At 32.4% G+C, this 18,731-nt stretch overlaps 1 protein-coding gene across 1 annotated transcript in view; it reads left to right on the plus strand.

Moving 5' to 3' along the window:
- Positions 1-18,731, plus strand: part of Ac76E (adenylate cyclase type 2 Ac76E) — a 94,317-nt gene that overhangs the window by 29,078 nt on the left and 46,508 nt on the right. Inside the window, exon 2 of the mRNA XM_077431600.1 lies at positions 6,512-6,651. Coding sequence (XP_077287726.1) covers positions 6,512-6,651 — 140 coding nt within the window. The remainder of the gene's footprint in view (positions 1-6,511; positions 6,652-18,731) is intronic.

The raw sequence follows: 18,731 nt of genomic DNA on the forward strand, positions 1-18,731 counted from the left end.
CCAACATTATACATTAATTAATTTGGTATGTATTATTTATTTAAGTTTAAATTTCGAAAATTGGGGCATTTCAGGAGTCCCTAATGCGCTACAATGGTCGAAAATACATATGTAGGTTTATATATTTTTTTTAAATAAATGGGATACGAAAGAAGTCTAACATGATTATGTAGTCCTTTCTAAGAATTTTCGCTAAGGTCTGTTTGTCCATTGCTAGTTAATGGCAATTAAATTAAAATAATGGAAAATCCTACCCATGTATATATGTATATGTAAAATATTTTTATTAGATATTAAAATGCTTTTTATTATTACGAAATTATGTTCACAATACATCTTATATCTATTTTAATAGCTATTGCAACTAAGCAACTAAGCAACACCTCTTTCAATAGTGCAATCGTTCGTATATGCCGTATTTACGATAGCTTAGATGATTGTCCTGACCTCTTTAGAGACTCTTTTAGTATTTTTAGGACAAAGGTGAAGAAAATAATATGTGGTTGATTTGCTTCTTCACCCTTATAGTCTTTCTTTTTCTTTTTTACTTTATCTGTATCTTTTTCTTTATCTGTTTCTTTTCTTTTTTTTAAAATCTTGATGTTTTTGTAATTTTACTTTTTTATATCACCATGTGGTGCTCACTGTAAATGGAATATTATATTTTTATTTATGTTTATTATTATTTTTTGTCTCATTATACAACTTTCTTTTTATATTTTATTCTGTATGTGTGCCTATTTAAATAAAAAAAAATAAAAAAAAATAAAATACTGATCATTTTCTATTTTACAATTTTAATTTAATTTTGTTAGTAATCATAGTATTATATTATTCTAATGTTAATGTACAGCATAATAGGAAAAACAGCTGAAAAACCTATTTACAATTCTTATAAATGCTCTTAATACATCTTATACATAATATTAATTAAAGTTATTATTATTTTATTTTGTTTTCGAAGTTACCAACCAAAGATACAAACATACAAAGTCTCTTTAGAAATTATATATTAGATTATTTACTTATATTATTGGATAATATTTTGTACTCGCAATTTCGTGTAATAAAAAGGCGAAAATGGTGTATGTTATCTATTTTCAGCAAACTTTGTTCTTGTGCTATAATCGAAGAAAAATATTTGTTTGCTCTTTCACACTAGAATAAACCTGTCAGAACTTGTACTATCACAGTACGGAAAAGGGATCGCGTGTTTGCTTGCGAGAAAACCACCTGTTACGAGAGAACAAAGGATATCTAAGGATACGAACTTTGCGCTCGGTATTCCGTCTACTTTGCCCAGTGTGAGAAAACTCGATTTACAATGTATACATTTACATTTGAAAGGGTCAAATGAAATATTTCAATACTAACCTTTCGAATGAAACGATGTGAAAGGTTCAAAGTGTCGTTTTCGCCGAATATTATACGACGCAATGATGACTATCTCAGATATGATTTACGTCAGGGCAAAAGCCATTCAGAGACCCTAGAATATCCGAAAGGAAATTATTAATATTTTCGAGTGATGAAATTATTAATTAAGTAATTCGCGGTGTGGCTTGTAATATAATAAATCAAAAGTATGCGGCAATTGAATTACGTTAATTGCCAAATGAAATCATTGTGTGATTCAAATCGGCTTATCACATTTTAACCTTCGTTTGAAAACAGCGAGAAAATCGTACTCGCATTGCGTGTTTTGCGACTTATATGAAATGTATTAAAAAAATCCAATACTTTTGAAACATGAACACTAATCGTCACTTTTCAGTCGTGTTTGTTCGCGAATTTGATTCCTGCTGTGAGACGAGATATCGTTGAATATTTCATTGTACTTGGAACATAATCGTTTAAAAATTTTGCTCCTTTTTTTATTGTTTTTACGTGATGGTTTGTCATTAGAACTAGTGATTGTTTTGCGATTTAAATATATGCGTCATAATACTCAATTTTGTCACAGCAAGTTAAACCCAAAATTCTATAAGCTTTTTTTTAAATGTTCATATATCATAAACAAGAGCAAACCAACAAAATCATTGTCATATTCTTATTTAGTGGCTCAAAGTTATTATAAGATTGAATAGTTATTTTTTGTTGTAGTTTGGTATAATTATACTATCTGAAATGGTCTCATATTTTTCAGATTTTTTTTATTTGTCTATAATTCGAATTGGAATACTGCGAGTGAGTATAGACACTAAATTCGGTAGATTTAAATTAAAATCTGTGGATAAAATAGCGGATAAACGTACAAACAACCATATGTACGTACACACTAGTAGACAATTAAACACACAGGTATGTATGTACTCACATAAAGCAGAATTGGTTCATTTTTTTTTGTAAGCAGACGCGTTTGATAATGCTCTTAAAATAATTGGTTCACATGTGATGGTTTGCAGTATCTCGGATATTTTTATTAGAAAAGTGTCGGTGATCGATGAACGAAGGAGATATTATTTCATCGTCGACTAGGCGAGATTGTCACACTATTGACGGGAGACAAATTTCGTTAGATGGAGGACGTGTTCTGTGAAGCCTGTTTAATGAGGTAACAAAGGGTTGGTCGACACAGTAGTCTAGTTGGCGTGCATGTACATACATATAACAGAATATGTATGCACGTGGCCCTCAAAGGGAACAGCATCCGTTGCTGAATCTTGCATACCGATAGTTATTTGCGCGTGAAATTGTAGTGGTCGCCATCCCCTTTGACGTCTAATTGTTTTTACGGTCGTGTGATAATTGAAAATGTAATCAATGCTAACGTTCACACTTCGTTTAAACTATTCGTTTATTTAACGTGTGCGTTCGAAAATCACGGTCTAGCAGAGGATTGACTTTGATTCGAATCTGACAACGGAAATATCCCAGTTAAGAAATCTGGCTTTTGATATCGAAGCGTATTTGATTTTAGTTTGCTCTCTAATTGTAATAAAATCCTGATTATGATAGCGTTTGTAAATCATATTGATGTGAAACTACATATACTTTTGATCCTCAACTCACCTCTCACAACCACATCAAGACAGTCGCTGACGTTTCCTTTCGTCGACTTGGATTTGTATTGAGATATGCTAGGTTATTCTCCAACCCTTTGTCTTCTCGCTTGCTTTTCAATTCGCTTGTGAGAAGTAAGCTAGATTATAATGCGATTATGTGGAATCCGCATGAAGCAAATTACTCTCTGATGATTGAGAAAGTGCAAAAAGCATTTCTTCGTTTCCTATATAGGAAAGAATATGGGTATTACCCATATCTCTACCCCACTCCTTTCCTTTTGGGCATGCTTGGGTATGATTCCCTTGAACTTCGGAGAAACTTCTCATTAATTCGTTTCGTTCTCCTGCTCTTACGTGGTAATACGTCATGCCCGTTGTTGCTGGAGCAGTTGGGACTTTATGTCCCTAATCACTATGTGCGTGGTAGACATCACCATTTGCTGGCTGTACCTCCTGCCCGCACAGTTTTTTTTCGAATGGCTCCTATTCCAAGAGCTATTCGACTTCTTAATGAAATCGTTGCTGCCGAGACTGAATGTGATATTTTCCACCTTAGTGAGCGTAAATTGTCGGAAATTACTCTAACCCATTTATCTGGTAGTCTGCGCTCATCATTGTTTTCATTATTGATTGTGATTTATGAGTGAAATTTTGATTAACTCTCTTCCATTTGGGCCTTACAGGGATGTTTTGTATTTGTAGTTGTTTCTTACATATTTATTGAAACTGGCTGTAGGTGCAAGGCATTCCTTATGCTATATTTTATTTGATATTTTTACTTTATCTGTTATTATTAAATGCTATTTTTTATGTTTATGTATGGATGTATTTATGTTTATGTTCAAATGTATTTTTTTTATTATAATTGATGAGTATATTATTTTCGTTATGTATTAATTTATGTTTAATTGTTATTTTGTTTTTTTTGTGTTATATTTTTTGACCATTGTGGCGCTGTAGGAATTCCTGTTATGCCACAATGGTCTGTTTAGAATAAAATAAATAAATAAATAATTAAATGTGATGTATGAGTGAAATTTTTATATTCTCTCTTCCATTTGGGCCTCGCAGGGATGTTTTGTATTTGCGGCTGGTTCTTTTATATTGGTGCTGGCTATAGGTGCAAGACATTCCCTACTTTGAATTTAATATTTGATATTTTTACTATACCTGCTATTGTTTTTTTATGATTATGTATAAATTTGTTTTTAGTCTGTATATATATGTATATGTACCTACATATATATTTTTATTTTTCTCATATATCTGTATTTTTTCGACCATTTTGGTGCATTAGGGACACAATGGTCCAAATTTAAACTTAAATAAATAAATATATGGTAGAAAAGATAAAGAATATCGCTTTATAAAAATGATTATATTTGATCCGCTGTATCACGTTTTACAGTTACGTTTTTCATTTATATTTATTCTGGAGCATATCAATGAAAATTTGTTTTGTTTTCCGATAAAAAGGATTCTTAATTACTGTTTTTCTAAGAATAAGTGCTCGTTATAAATTACGGTTCAGTTAATTCAACATCATTATACGGTAATTTCTGGATACGGCTTAACATTATTTTGGAAATGATAATTTCCGTTAGGTATGAAGCGTATCTTTCTGCCATTATGTATGTATTATCGACAGCGTTAATTGCGCTAATTAGAAACTTGTCAAAATCGACGTAGGCGATAATTTATACTGAATAATCACTCGTTGTCGGTGTTGATGTTTCATTTCGTTATAATGGCGATTTGCCAGTCACCTGCGATTTGAAGAATGAGAGATTCGAAAAAAAATGACAAATTCGTGTCTGGTTCGGGATCGATTGCTCATCTATTATTATCACAGTGAGCGTTGTAACAGACTCTGTTTATCATTAATCCATTTAATGTCAAATTATCGCATCCTTTTATATTTGACTATTCATCGACATTAATTGCTCACTGCTTGTGTAAAATTTTCCTAAATCTCTTTCATGTCAGGCTGTCGTGTGCGATTTTCATCAGTGTTTACGCATTCATGCTCTCTATGATATGTTGGATATCACATACGAGGATTATATGTATATGTATGTATGTATCATGTGTACATACATATGTCTGTCCATTCAGTGTCCCACCTACTGCTACTTTAATCTCAACGTCGTCTGCCACTTGAGCCAGGCTTCTCTCCCACGTGTTGTTCTTTTAATACATTTTTATTGTTCGATTCATACATATTTTCATCCCTCTGTAGGTGTATCGGATTTTATATACCCGTATTAGTTAAAAAAATGTTTTACAATGCAAAGAATTTACTTTTCTTTTAACAATCGAAATTTCTTTCAAAATATTTTCATATAAATATTTAATTTTTAATAAGAAGGCTTTATCAAAATTTCTTCATACACTTTATAATATAAACGTGTTTTTTCAAATACTGAACCTCAAAATGGATCATACTAAAGAAAACTGTATATTGTAGAACGAATACTGTAAAGTTGATTCTAGCTTCTAATATACATTTTTTTGGACATAATTCCAGTAGAGAGGTCGCGGTTTCAAGTCCCAGCCAAATACGGTGCTGGCAAGAGTTGTGGTTATTAAAAAAAAAACACAGGTTGACCGTCTGCTGTTTGAATTTTTCGATTTTTCTAGCTTAATTGTTGTGATGGATCCAAAAATCAGTATCCTCCGACTCAGTTTCTCGAAAATTCGAGCTAGTACCTTCAATTTTTTGAATCTTATATAGAAACTAGTGGTGCTACATACCTGGCTTTGCTGGATAAACGGAAATGCAATGAAAACCATGAAAAATAATCTTCAATTGTTTTTTTAATAAATTGATTTAAATCGAAAAAAATAATATTATTTAACGACCGACCATTCACAAACGTCTTTGACCAATCCAGCCAATCAGATACGAATTACAGACGGCGTTTCAGTTTTATATCATCGTCATCTACAGCCATTCGCCATCCACTCCTGTATGAAGGCCTCTCCAATATGCTTCAACTCGGCTCTGTTTTGCGCAACTCTCAACCATCTCTCACCCTTCACATTTTCCTAATTTCGTCCATCTTCCCTGCGGCTTTCCGTTTACCCTTTTGCATTATCTCGGGTACCATTCTAGCACTTTTTTGGTCCACCCTTCGTCCATTATTTTAGTCACGTGGCCCGCACATTGCTATTGTAATCTATTCACTCTATCCACTATATCCACAACCTTTGTCATACTTCTAACCCACATATTCCATTTTCTCTCTTTCCTCGTTATGCCTAGCATACAACGTTCCATAATATATATGTATATACGTAAGTCATGCTAATGTATTTCTCGCCAAATTTTCCGGGCATATGTTGACTGTTCATAGTTGTCTCTATTGTACTGTTATGTTTGAAAAATTGTTAGTACTTACATATGTACAAAAGTAATCTAACCATTTGTCGCCTTGGGGTAGTTTCTTACATGGCACATATGTATGTAATAAAAATGAAAAAATAATGATGATATTTATTTGCAGAAGAAGACGGAATGGAGTTGGAGGATCTATATAGGAGATACTGCGTCCGTTTGAAACACGCCCTATTCGTTTCGGCCCTTTACGTAGCCCTGGCAACTACTATGATAACATTGATTGCCCTCTTCTTCTTCTCCAATAGGGTAAGTAAATAATTATATACCTGTTTATATGTAGTCTAAATATTTTGGCTGCGTTTTATATATTTCGGTATTTTCCTATATCCCATCGAATCAACGTGTCATGAACGTAATTCTCTCGGTGTATACATACATACATATGTATGTGCCTATATACGTATGTATGTAGATAGTTGATGGAATTTCCTTGCTAAATTTTGAACATTGTCGTATAGTTTGATGGTAGCGAGCATTCGCCGTTGTAGGAATGCTTAAGCTTTTCCTTTAAGCTCGTAAACGTGTAAACTCATACGTGGCTGGCTTTACTGTAAGCCTTGTATTTATACTCGTATCGTTTTGTTTACTCCGTGTTACTATAATATGTACCAACCATGTAAGATTTTATTTAACTGATCGCTTAAAACTTTGCTATGCATACTTGAGGTTCGTGTCGATGATTCGTCGCTGTAGAGGGGACAAGAGGAAGTGACAGATCTCGCTGATCGATTTACTTTTAATATATTTCGATATTTTATAAACTATGCTTTATATTATTTCACAACTATACTATGTGAGCGGTTCGAATCAAAGACGTGTCGTGTCGTATTCATGTATGTTTAAGTCATGTCATGTCATGTCGACGACAGCGACGAGTGTTCGCCTGTCAAATATGTGTGTACGTCTATAAAGAAGAGGGAAAAAAAATTGAAGTACATTTTCATATTGGGAAAGCGTTTTTCAATCGAAGATCGATCACAATTTGTTTGCGCTCATCTCTCTAATCAATGTTTACGCGTTGGCTTCCGCCGGAAAGCGTTTTTTCGCAAAATCGCAGCTTTCGAACGAGAAAAAACTTTGGCTAAAAATGTTCACACCACAACGGTTTTTTTTGATATTTGCATACAAAATTATGCAACTCATGTGAAGTGAAAATGAGTTGATTTAAAGCACTGGTGCGATGAAAATTTCTAGATGAAAAGTTTTAGTGTTAAATATTTACAATATTATCATAGCAAAAAGAGAAAATAATTGTACTTTATTATACATTTTAATGTACATATGTACATATGTATGTATATATGTATGTATGTTTGTACAACAGCTTTTTGTTTAAAGGTCAGACATACACTTCTGATACATATATGTACATATGCAATACTGTTGTGTAGGGTTGGGTTCAGGATCCAAATGAAAGGCCAAAGTCGCTTCACAGCATTTATTCAACGATTCAAGAGGTCCACACGTAACCACTGTTCGCTCCAGAATAATCTGATCTACCGTGTGTACATCCCTATAAAAAACAAGTTGCCCATCATAGATTTCCCGATCCATTAATGTATATTATGTAGGCACATAGGCACTCGCACTAACTACCCGCACTCGCCCCGTTCTGTGAGAACCCCAGGGTATCATTTGTTCAGGAACTTACTCAGTCCCGTTCTGTGAGAACCCCAGGGTATCACTTGTTCAGGAACTTACTCAGTCCCGTTAGCGTAATCCGGGGTTTTGCATTTTTCAACCACGAATGCGCTTAGACAGTGGATACTCTCTCTAATGTTCCCACGTTACAATACAATGCTGTTGAAAAATGCTAATTAATTTTTGACTTCATCTGACACTGAATAATATTAAATAAATAAAAATATTTCAATGTTGATGTTGAAATTTTATACTTCTGTATACGTTAGACGTCATTAAGAACTGCGTGCTTCCTAGAATTTAGATTAGCTTCAAAAAGTTGACTTTTCAATTGAAACGCTTAAATTCAGTTTTCAAAATTGAATTTCATATCGCTTTTAATCCAAAAACTCAAATAGCCACAGCTAAATTAATTCGTTTATCGTAATTCGCAGAGGCTGTTGATGAGGGTAATTTTCAAAGTGGCTTTTAACCATATCATACACAAATTGACAATAGCCACAGGTCAACATTTAGCGTAATGGATTATCATTAGCCTTACTTAATAAAAAATATACTTCAGTTTCGTAGCACGCACTTTGGAAAATTGGAATGATTATTTTTGCTATTTCAATCAACGTTTTGCGAACGTAGGAAGCTATTAAGTCTCCGTATGGGAATGGAAAAAGATTGTTGGAAATTGATGCTGGAGTGGGTGGGTGGTGGCTTTCATCGTTTTTACGATTCTTTTTCTTTGGGTTATGTGGGTGATGGGTGGTGGCACCAGGTGTCCTTTGTCGGTGGTTAATTAACTTTTTTTTATTATTCGTTTCAAACACGAACACCACATCAGATATGAGCCATTCGTTTATTCACTCTCACGAACATCGAAAGGTGAAATTAATCTGAATTTTTTGTCGAGCTTACACGTTTTTAAATATTAAATGAGGAAATCTGAGCTTGCCATGTGAAATTTGTACCAATCGAAAGTAAATCATTACACATAAACAGTAATACCATAATTCCTTAATTTAATAAAACTCAATTTAATAAAACAAATATCGCTCTTTCTAGTGAAAATTCGTTTTGTAAAATCTTATTCAATAAAAAGCCAATAAGATATTTTAAATCCGAATAGAAAGAATTGCTATTTTACATTGAATCCTTTTTAGCAAATAAAAATGCTATTATGAAATTGGCAAATTGCAACCGGATACGATAGATTTAATTCGCTTTCATAGTTTATTATTACAAGGCATACAATATAGTTTGTGAATATTTCATAAAACTAATATTATACATATACATACATATGTACATATGTACATATATCAACGAGCTATAACGATATTTTCATATTGATAATCTCTAATTAAGCTTTAGATTTGTATTTTATTACCTAAATGTATAACATTATAATGTTTATAATAAAATTCCACTGTATTGACTCAATGGTGCTATTTATTATATTACATGATCAACCATTATAATAGATATTACTAGCAATATTATTGATCTATCGACATATACATATGTACATACATACATACATATATAGATATGTCACGTAATATATGTATATAATATATTTTAATCAAACTCGTTGAATGAACAAACTACATATAGTGAACATTTATTTGATTAAATTCAATACATTTGCTTTTTTTTTAAATCAGCAAAATTAAAATCGAAATTTTATGATCGTTTTATACAACCGAACTACTATTTTTTAATATTCTGTGGAATTATTTCAGTTGGTTACCTTTCGTGAATTGTAATTAAAGTCTACCTCTGTGCCAGATAGAGGCCACTTATTTCAATTAGTCTATGGCACAAAAGCTCCAAAAAGCTTTACATTCACAATGAAACTAAAGCTATTTCCACACGTGTAATTTTTATCTTTTTATAAGCTCAGATACATACATACATATGTATCGTATCCTATATATTGATTTAAAATATGTGCGTATGTATTTTATACCTAAATTGAATGAAAGCTCTCGTATACTCGTGATAAATCGAGCTAATTTACGCATTGAATTTACATTGATGTTTGAATGCCCAGAATCACAAGTCAGACGAAATTTGTAAATCAAAATTCAGCACGAAAATACTTGTCGAATCGAAATCAAGGCAAAAGTAGAGCATTTAAATATTCATATTGGGTAAATTTATAAAGCTTCATTTGAATAATTGAATTTAGATATCGTTTTAACGCACCTACTTACATATGTATATGTGTACATGTATGTATATATTCGTTTACACTTTTTGATTTAATTTAAAATTACGTATGTTTGTTCGAAAAATATTTATTTCGAATGGTGTTGTCATTTTTTTAATTGAGATTTCCGTTTGATTCCACGTTTTGACTTATTTCTTCCCTTATTTTGTGTTTTGAGGAAATTATTCATTAAATTTAAGGATAAATTTTCCAGCTCTCTTCACACTTTTTCGCCTTATATTTTTTTCACCATCCGCATATAATATTTGAATATTGTAATGGTCTTTATTAAGCACTATACGTACATATGTATGAATATTTGAATGGCATAAATTCTTATTGTCTTATTTTTTATATGAATATGGAAAATTTTATACGGCATGGAAGCTTAAGTATAAACATTATTGATAGTCGAAAGTGTGAACATATGTATGTATGTTTAAAGATTTTCTTAAGAATATTTTATTTCTAATTTAATCATAATTTTATTGGCTTTGAAATTTTCCATTTCAAATTTCAGAACGCCAGAAAAATATGTTAATGATTTATTTCTATTATTTATTCAAAAATTTGAATAAATATCCGTTTGCTTGGTGGGAAAATGAAATATCATTGTTTGAGTAATTGATTGCAGTAACTAACGAGCTCTTCCCTTATTTATATTCACTGCTCAATTTGAAATAAAGGGTTTCCATCAAGATTGTGAGATTTCTCCAGAAGATATTTGAACAGATTCAACGCCTATCCTTTTCATTGTCCTGCAAAATTGATAGACTTCACACAGCACTTGAACAAACTCCTTAATTTTATTAAGAAAATAACAGAGGTTTTCTCTCAAAACTATATCGGTATAGTATACATGTATTGGTAATTGGCTTAGTAAAAATTATAAAAGTCGATTTCTTTAAAATAATATAATTACGCCCTTCTTCTGTTGAGGTTGCTATTTTTTTATAATATATTTACCAGTTCTTTCGTGCTTATGAATTTTTAGTATCACTTAATTTTAATTATACAGATGCGTGTAAATCACTTTTGAAGCTTCGTCGAAGCGCTATTCGCCTTAACGAAGCTGTTTGAATTTTTTTAGAAGTATTTTTCCAGCCGACTTTTAATTAAGGCAAAGGAAAACGCCCCGTTACGTACATTATCATCACGTTTCCTGAGAAGGCCTTCGCGAAAATCTCGGACAACAGTGTGACGTCAATGCAAACAGTTTTATGGGGTTCGAATTCAATTGATAGCCTCTCTTCAGTCGTTTCTTAGAGCGGAACAAACTTGAACAACCTCTAGGTCGATTTAATTACATTTCGGACCTTTATGTGCGGTTTGACGACACGAAATTCGACGATCTATTTAATGAAACATCGTTTTGTAGGATCGCGAAGGAATTATCCTTTGATGTGTTCCTTCAAACGTACATGTACAAATATACATATATATATATGTACATATATGTATTTGTGAAGATAATATTATAATTGTGAATCGCTCTAAGCCTAATGCTCACTATCTTTGATATATCCTGCTTTCATATGTATTATAAACAATATAACACATGTTGGAGCTAAATTTGGTTGTATGTATGTTATCTGTGATTATATTTACCGTAAAAAATATGGAAATTCATCACGTCCACTGTTGATCCTGTATGTTGGGTTTTCTTGTTTGACGTCCCGGGGCTAAAGTTTCTATGTAGATTGAGACCATGTTAATTAAATCTCATCCCTAGATAATTGGGGGTGTATGTAGATGCACGTGTAGGTTTGATAAGTAAAGACAAAGTTGTCAACACCTTGTATGAAGGTTGTATGTATGTACATGTGTATGTATAGGTCTATACGAAGTGTACAATGGTTGGTTTTGGGTCCCGGTCCCTCGTTTACGTTGCATCGGTTTGAATAAATTGTGTCTTTGAATTGTTATTACACGTGTAAACACATCGGTAAGCGGGGATATTTCATTATAATGTTATACAGAGTGGGTTGAAATAATACATTTATAATTTGTATTTGATTATCATTTAGATATGTGAATTTTTTTTTTGGTTTACCCAGAAATACATATATAAATAAATATATGTATAGATTCCTATGTTTCAGTCACATTTTTTCTTTGCCATAGTCCGATATTATTAATACAGCAATTATATTTGTTTAAGTAAATATTTTTTTAGGTTACATCTACTGATATTAATCATATCGAAAACATTCAGCTCATCTGTGCAATATTATCAAGGCCGAGTTCGATGAATAATTGGTGGTCAGCCTAGGCTAATCAAGAATATGGTTACATCTAATTGATCTGACCGGTACATGGAATCTGATTAAACTCGCCAATCCAGATCAGTCAATTATGTTTTTGAGAATATTTAATATAAACATAAAGTATAATTTATCATTCTTCTGTTACACAGTTTAAATCAATATTTTTTTTGTGAATGTTAACGCTGTTGATATGATAGTAATATCTATACTTGATGTAACAATTTTTATTAACTTTTTTTGGGCATACTCTATATAAAATTAATATATGTTAGTGAATAAGTTGATCAAATGGTAGAATTATATTCTAATTAATTTCTTATTGATTTAGTATATACCCGTTTTACTGTTTTTATATCGTTAAAGTGGGTAGAGTTTCTTATTAAGAGACTCAGTAATTTGATGGCTTTTTTGTAATATAATTTATATTAAAATGTTTAAGAAAAAAATGATGATTTAAAAATATCATTTAAGTTAGCTAACTAGCTTGCAGTCGGTTCGTAGTGAAGTTAAATATTACGTTTTGGTCTGCTTATATTTCATGAAATTTATATGTTTTTGCTATTTATAATAAAAATAGATTTCCAAGAAAAATAAACATACAACTTTTGTATTAAAATTAACAGCGGGATCGAGAAAAAAATGACGATTTTCCGAAAAGATTGTTTCTGCCATAAAAATGGCCAATGTATGCGTAGCGCCCTTTGTATGTGAGTTTCTGACAAAATGGCGACTTTGAATTCTCGTTTATCACTCAAAACTTATCTTAATAGACTCAATTAAACTGCAAAAGACAACTTTTGATTATTTTTTTAAATGTTAGAAAAATTTAAACTCAAACAAAAATAAAGATAAATGAAAAATATCTAATTTTACATGACTTGTCAAGTTTAAATTGATTGCTTGAAGAACATTGTTTCAAATTGATGAAAGTTTTAATTTAACGATGTCTTGATATGACGACAGTTTTACAATATTGTGTGAAACCAACATTTAAATTTTTTGGCTTCAGCCTAATTAATGTACATATATTATATGTATGTATGTACGTGCATAAACGAGAATGTTGGAATGTCGTCGATTTGCAATCAAATTATGCATGTAATTGTAACAATGAAACGAACTACCTTTATTTTATATATGTACCGAATCGAATCGCACAAATCCTTGAAACGTAATAGCATTATTTATTTCTTCATTATCCTGTGGCTTCACGAATGAAACGAAACAAAAAATAAAATGTTTTCATTCTAGTGATATTGTGTTGTATCGTCTGGGTTGGTGGGATTCGTTGAGGGTACGGGGATGATGCGGTTTTATGATTTAGTGTTCGCTAATTGCCCCCCACGTTTGACAGCCATAAACCGATAGAACCTCCAGTTTTAATACCGGAGTCCCTCGGATACGTCAGACGAGCAAAGGCCTCGGGCATTAGGCGGCTGCCTGTAAACGCATTAAGATTACAAGGTTTCATGCGGCTTGGAGGGCTTGATGCGCCCATATCAGGAGGGACTATCAGATTAAGAGGGTTCGCCCTACGGTTAAAATGTACGGGCGCAGCTTCTTCTCCTTCTTTACCCTCTGAGTGCTTTCGGTAATTTGGAAAATCGTCTCGGAAAAATGTACATATATTACATATTATGTAACCAGTGTGGTGTCATCCAATTTCCATAACAATGGCATTTCAATAAAAATTCTTCTACTGCAGTTTTTTATTTTATTTTATATTTCAATTAATCATGCACACTCACCTAACAGATTGCTCCAAAGTGGCGAATGTGCTCGTGTGTAAGACTCGAGAAATTATATATACATAATTATTACATACATGCACATGTAAATCGAAACAATAGCTGACATCTATGGTCAGACATTACAAACATCGTATACAATACGATCAATAACATTTTTCATGTAACATTACGAATTTTTACATTCAATAAACATCCACAAAGACATATGTATGTATGTATATGGAGATAAATCTGGCAAAACCTGAGATATGTATAACAATAACTCAAGGTTTGCAGTAGAAAATTGGAGAGGAAAAGTCACTTTTACAGGAACAGTTTCAATGAAAATCAGAAAAATTGGCGAATTCTGATAAGAAACGATCGACCTTGACAAACCAAGGTCTGGCCAACAACGATACTCCAGTGGGATTCGAAACCGTGACACCCTACAACAGAAAGAATACAACACTCACCACTAGACCACACTGCAGTTACATGTAGTCACATGCGTTATTGTATCGAGTATTGAAATTAAAAGTCAGTTTTTGTTCTCCATTCATTTTGATTTTTTATTGTTTAAAATATCTACTTGTATATAATTTACTATGAGTCTGGGTCACTGCGAGAAGAGTGACTTGATGGAAAGTCGAAAGATGGAAAAAATTTAAATCGATTCGTTGACTCGTCGTTAACTTATATACATATGTAGGTTGGGGTTATCTATCTCTTTCATTATAATGTAACCCTGGCACGTGGTAAATATCTTTCAAATCTCTAATCCCAAACCTACGCTAGAGACGAGTCGACGAAGCGATTTTAATTTTTTCAATCTTTCGACATTCCATTAAGTCAGTTTCCTTGCAGTGACGCCCACTGATATATCATATAAATATGTATATTATATCGCTATTCTGTGTGACTACGCCAGTGTGTATGTGTGTGTATCTGCGATAACGCTCGCCGTACTATAATAGTCGTCTCGATTCGACATTCATATGTACGTCACAGCTAAAACACTGCCAACAAAATGTACGAATATAATAACAAAAGAAACAACGTCTATATATACTGTTTCCTCTAGACAAGTCTCTGAGCATTTAGCCCCATCTATTTAAAATTTATTTAATTAATTAATTTGTCTATTGGTGTTTTATATTGTTATATGTACATCATAGATACATATATAATACACATAGATGGGCCCTGACGTGTGATTTGGGCCCTGACGTGGAGATCTTGTCTTCACTAACTGAGGGGTGCGGGGGTTTCAACTAGCGGGGAAGTTGGGAAAAAAAAGGTTTTTTTCCCTACGACGCACGGTAACTACCTACCTACTGAGAGAAACTGTGCATGCGCCATGCACTTTGCATGCGCCAAAAGGGAGACCAGTATAAAGCGTGAGGGCGGATCTAGTGTATTATACATCAATGATGTACATACATAGGTAGGTAGGTAGGTGGTTTTTATCAGTTTTTTTGATATTTAAAAATTAAATACATTTAAAATGTATTTGAAAAAAATACGACCGCGGGCGGATCGAACACAGGACCGACAAATTTCTTTTATTTATTTTTTATTTAATAACCTAATATGCCATAACCCATGCGATGATATTTCATCGGGTACAACCCTATAAATGGTATAATACTATAAGGGTTGTTCTTTTTTTATCTCAAATTTTTTTTCTTAGTTGTAGATGATTTTAAATTGATTTTAAAAATGCTGTTGATGATAACCGTATGCATGATGCAAGAACGAGACGAAAAATGGAGAATTGCATATTTTTTATACACTCATATCTCATGAACGAGAATAAACCAAAAAAATAAATAAATCATTGTCATATTCTAATTAAGTAGACCAAATTTAGTATAGATTAGTATCCGCTCCGATAAGTAAAAAATTTGATTATTTGTTGCCGTGTTATTTTTGCAAACGACGCTCGATCGGTTTTTCATCTGTTATAATATTTTGATACATGTATGTATTTAATTTTTCTAATATTCATGAGGTTTATTTGTTTGTTTAACAAGTTTCCGGGAATTGTAATTTACAACACAGGGTTTCCGGAAATCACGGAAATTTAATGGATGACAGCACCGTAAATTCAAATGTACGTAATGAAAAATTCGCAATCATTTCAAATGTACATGGAATATTAAATTGAAAATGTTTCAATTTTGTACTCGATATGTATTTCTAAATATTGACAGTGAATCTGTATTTTCCTTTGAGTTTTTTTCCCTCTCGTTTCGTTTATTTTATTTCAGATGTGTCGCAATCGGGTGAAAGAACGGAAATGAATCCTCTCCTTCTTTATAGGTCTATACAAGAGGAATCAATCGGAAAAGTTGTTTGCGCCATAAATAACGGATACACATACAAATGATGTTTGTGTATTTGGAAAATTCGGGAATGGTTGATGCATATTATACTGTAAATTAAATTTAAAACATTATAAATTTAAACAAAAACACCTCTTATCTCCAAAAAGGAACACACAAGCAGCAGCGTGGACTAGTGGTCAGCATATTATGCTTTCGAGCAGAGTGGTCACGGTTCGATTGCCACTAGTAGCTGCTGAACAGCCCCTTAGTTAGGGTAATTGCAAAATTGAACACTATTTACAAATCATGCTTATTAAATAAAATAATATTACATATAAAATAACCTGTCATACTTGATTTTCATTTAAACGGTTCCTGTAAAAATAATTGGCATCTCCTTTTCCTATCTCTCTTTCAAATATCAAGTAACCAGCGTCTTGAGGCTCACCGGTTTGTATAATAAAATTTTGCAAAAATTTCTCCATAGATATCTCTGTGGATGATGAACCGGAAAATGATAAGCGTTATTTTGAATCAACATAAATTTCATTCCTGCATATGTTCGTACATAAATGAATACAATATAGTCTTTATGATTACCTTTAAATTGACTTTTCACGTATGATAAACAGACCCGATGCTCCCAAACGGGATCAAACGATTTTTTCAATCAACTTTTTCATTTTCAAAGAAAAATCAAATCGGATTTTTATAAACTCTAGATTATACATACGTATATAGCATGGTATCTCATTAGCCGATTTAACAGAATGCTGCCTTTGACTGCGCTAATATTAACTGACTTAATTAACTTTCCATCAACATAGTATACTAGCATTAGATTGCATTGTTTAATCGTGGATATCGAATATTTTTCCTAGAACGGTTCAACCGCGCGATTTCCATTAGAGCCGTCTCGTTAAACGGACACTTCATTAAGACCGAGACTAAAATCAGTTTTAAATTGAAAACGCGCTAAACGGAGATTTTGAAATGAGTATTAAATTCAAGTTTTACGCACACTTTGAATTCGGAGTAAGGTTGACGTTTTGCGGTATAAAGATTTGATGACATCTATAGAGGATTTGGTCATGACGGTGAATTGTTATCCTAGATACTCATAATGGGGTTTTTTTTTTGTTGTATTTAATGTTAACTTTACACGAAAAATATTCAGCCGCCTAAATATTTACACGCCATGTTTATTTACCAGCGTATGTATGCATGTTTTAATAGTTATAAATTAAGACCTTTTTTGGCCTCACCTTCACCCGAAGAAGAAGTACGATCACAGGGAACTTTCAGTATTAAGAATTAATTCAAGTTAGGGGAAGATGTCTTACGGTGAGGCATATTTTATTCGCAGATCTTCTCGTAACGTACCAAATGGTACGTAAAAAATATATTAAACGAACACCCTTCAACTAAACCACTACATCAAAATTTAACAGTAACGGCTCACGTGCATTTGATGTGGATTAAATTGAAAATCACCCCCAAGGAGATTTATTTTCAGCCAAATTATATTGAAATTGCCGAACGGTTCAATAACTGAAGAACGCAATTTATTCGATTGACGACTTATTACATTATAATCCAATTCGAAGAATTTAATTATTATTTCTGATCTCCACAGAAAGCGTTCGGGTACAATATTTCTCATTTTCATTTTAAGCGTAATCGAATCTCTGAAATATATTATATGTAGATACACACGTGCATGTGCATGAATGTATAGGTCTCCGGTTAAATCTGCTCGTTTCTATTGTCAATTTTTGGCCTCGGTTTTCCGGTTTGAGAGAGCCATCGAGTGTGCCACTCCAAATATTCAAAAGATTTTAAGGAAAGTCCTTTTATTATATTTAGGAAATTCCTTTAAATGAGACGTAACGGTATGCGTTAAAAGATTCGTTGAAAAGTAATCCTACGTTTTGTTCTTGGCACAATACACAAAAATGATAACTTTTTCCCGGCAAGACTGTTTCTTGGATGATTTTATTTATATATGTATTTATGTCTATTTGTATATATGTATGTACATACAAATATACTAGTGTTGTGACATGTCCATGCGTCTGTCACATACAAACATACATCGCGTCCGTTTTTATATACATATTTATTATTTTTATACATATGTATGTATATACCAGGAAAG

This window comes from Arctopsyche grandis, chromosome 5 (genome assembly GCF_051622035.1).
Source record: "Arctopsyche grandis isolate Sample6627 chromosome 5, ASM5162203v2, whole genome shotgun sequence".
In the NCBI taxonomy this organism is placed as follows: Eukaryota; Metazoa; Arthropoda; class Insecta; order Trichoptera; family Hydropsychidae; genus Arctopsyche; species Arctopsyche grandis.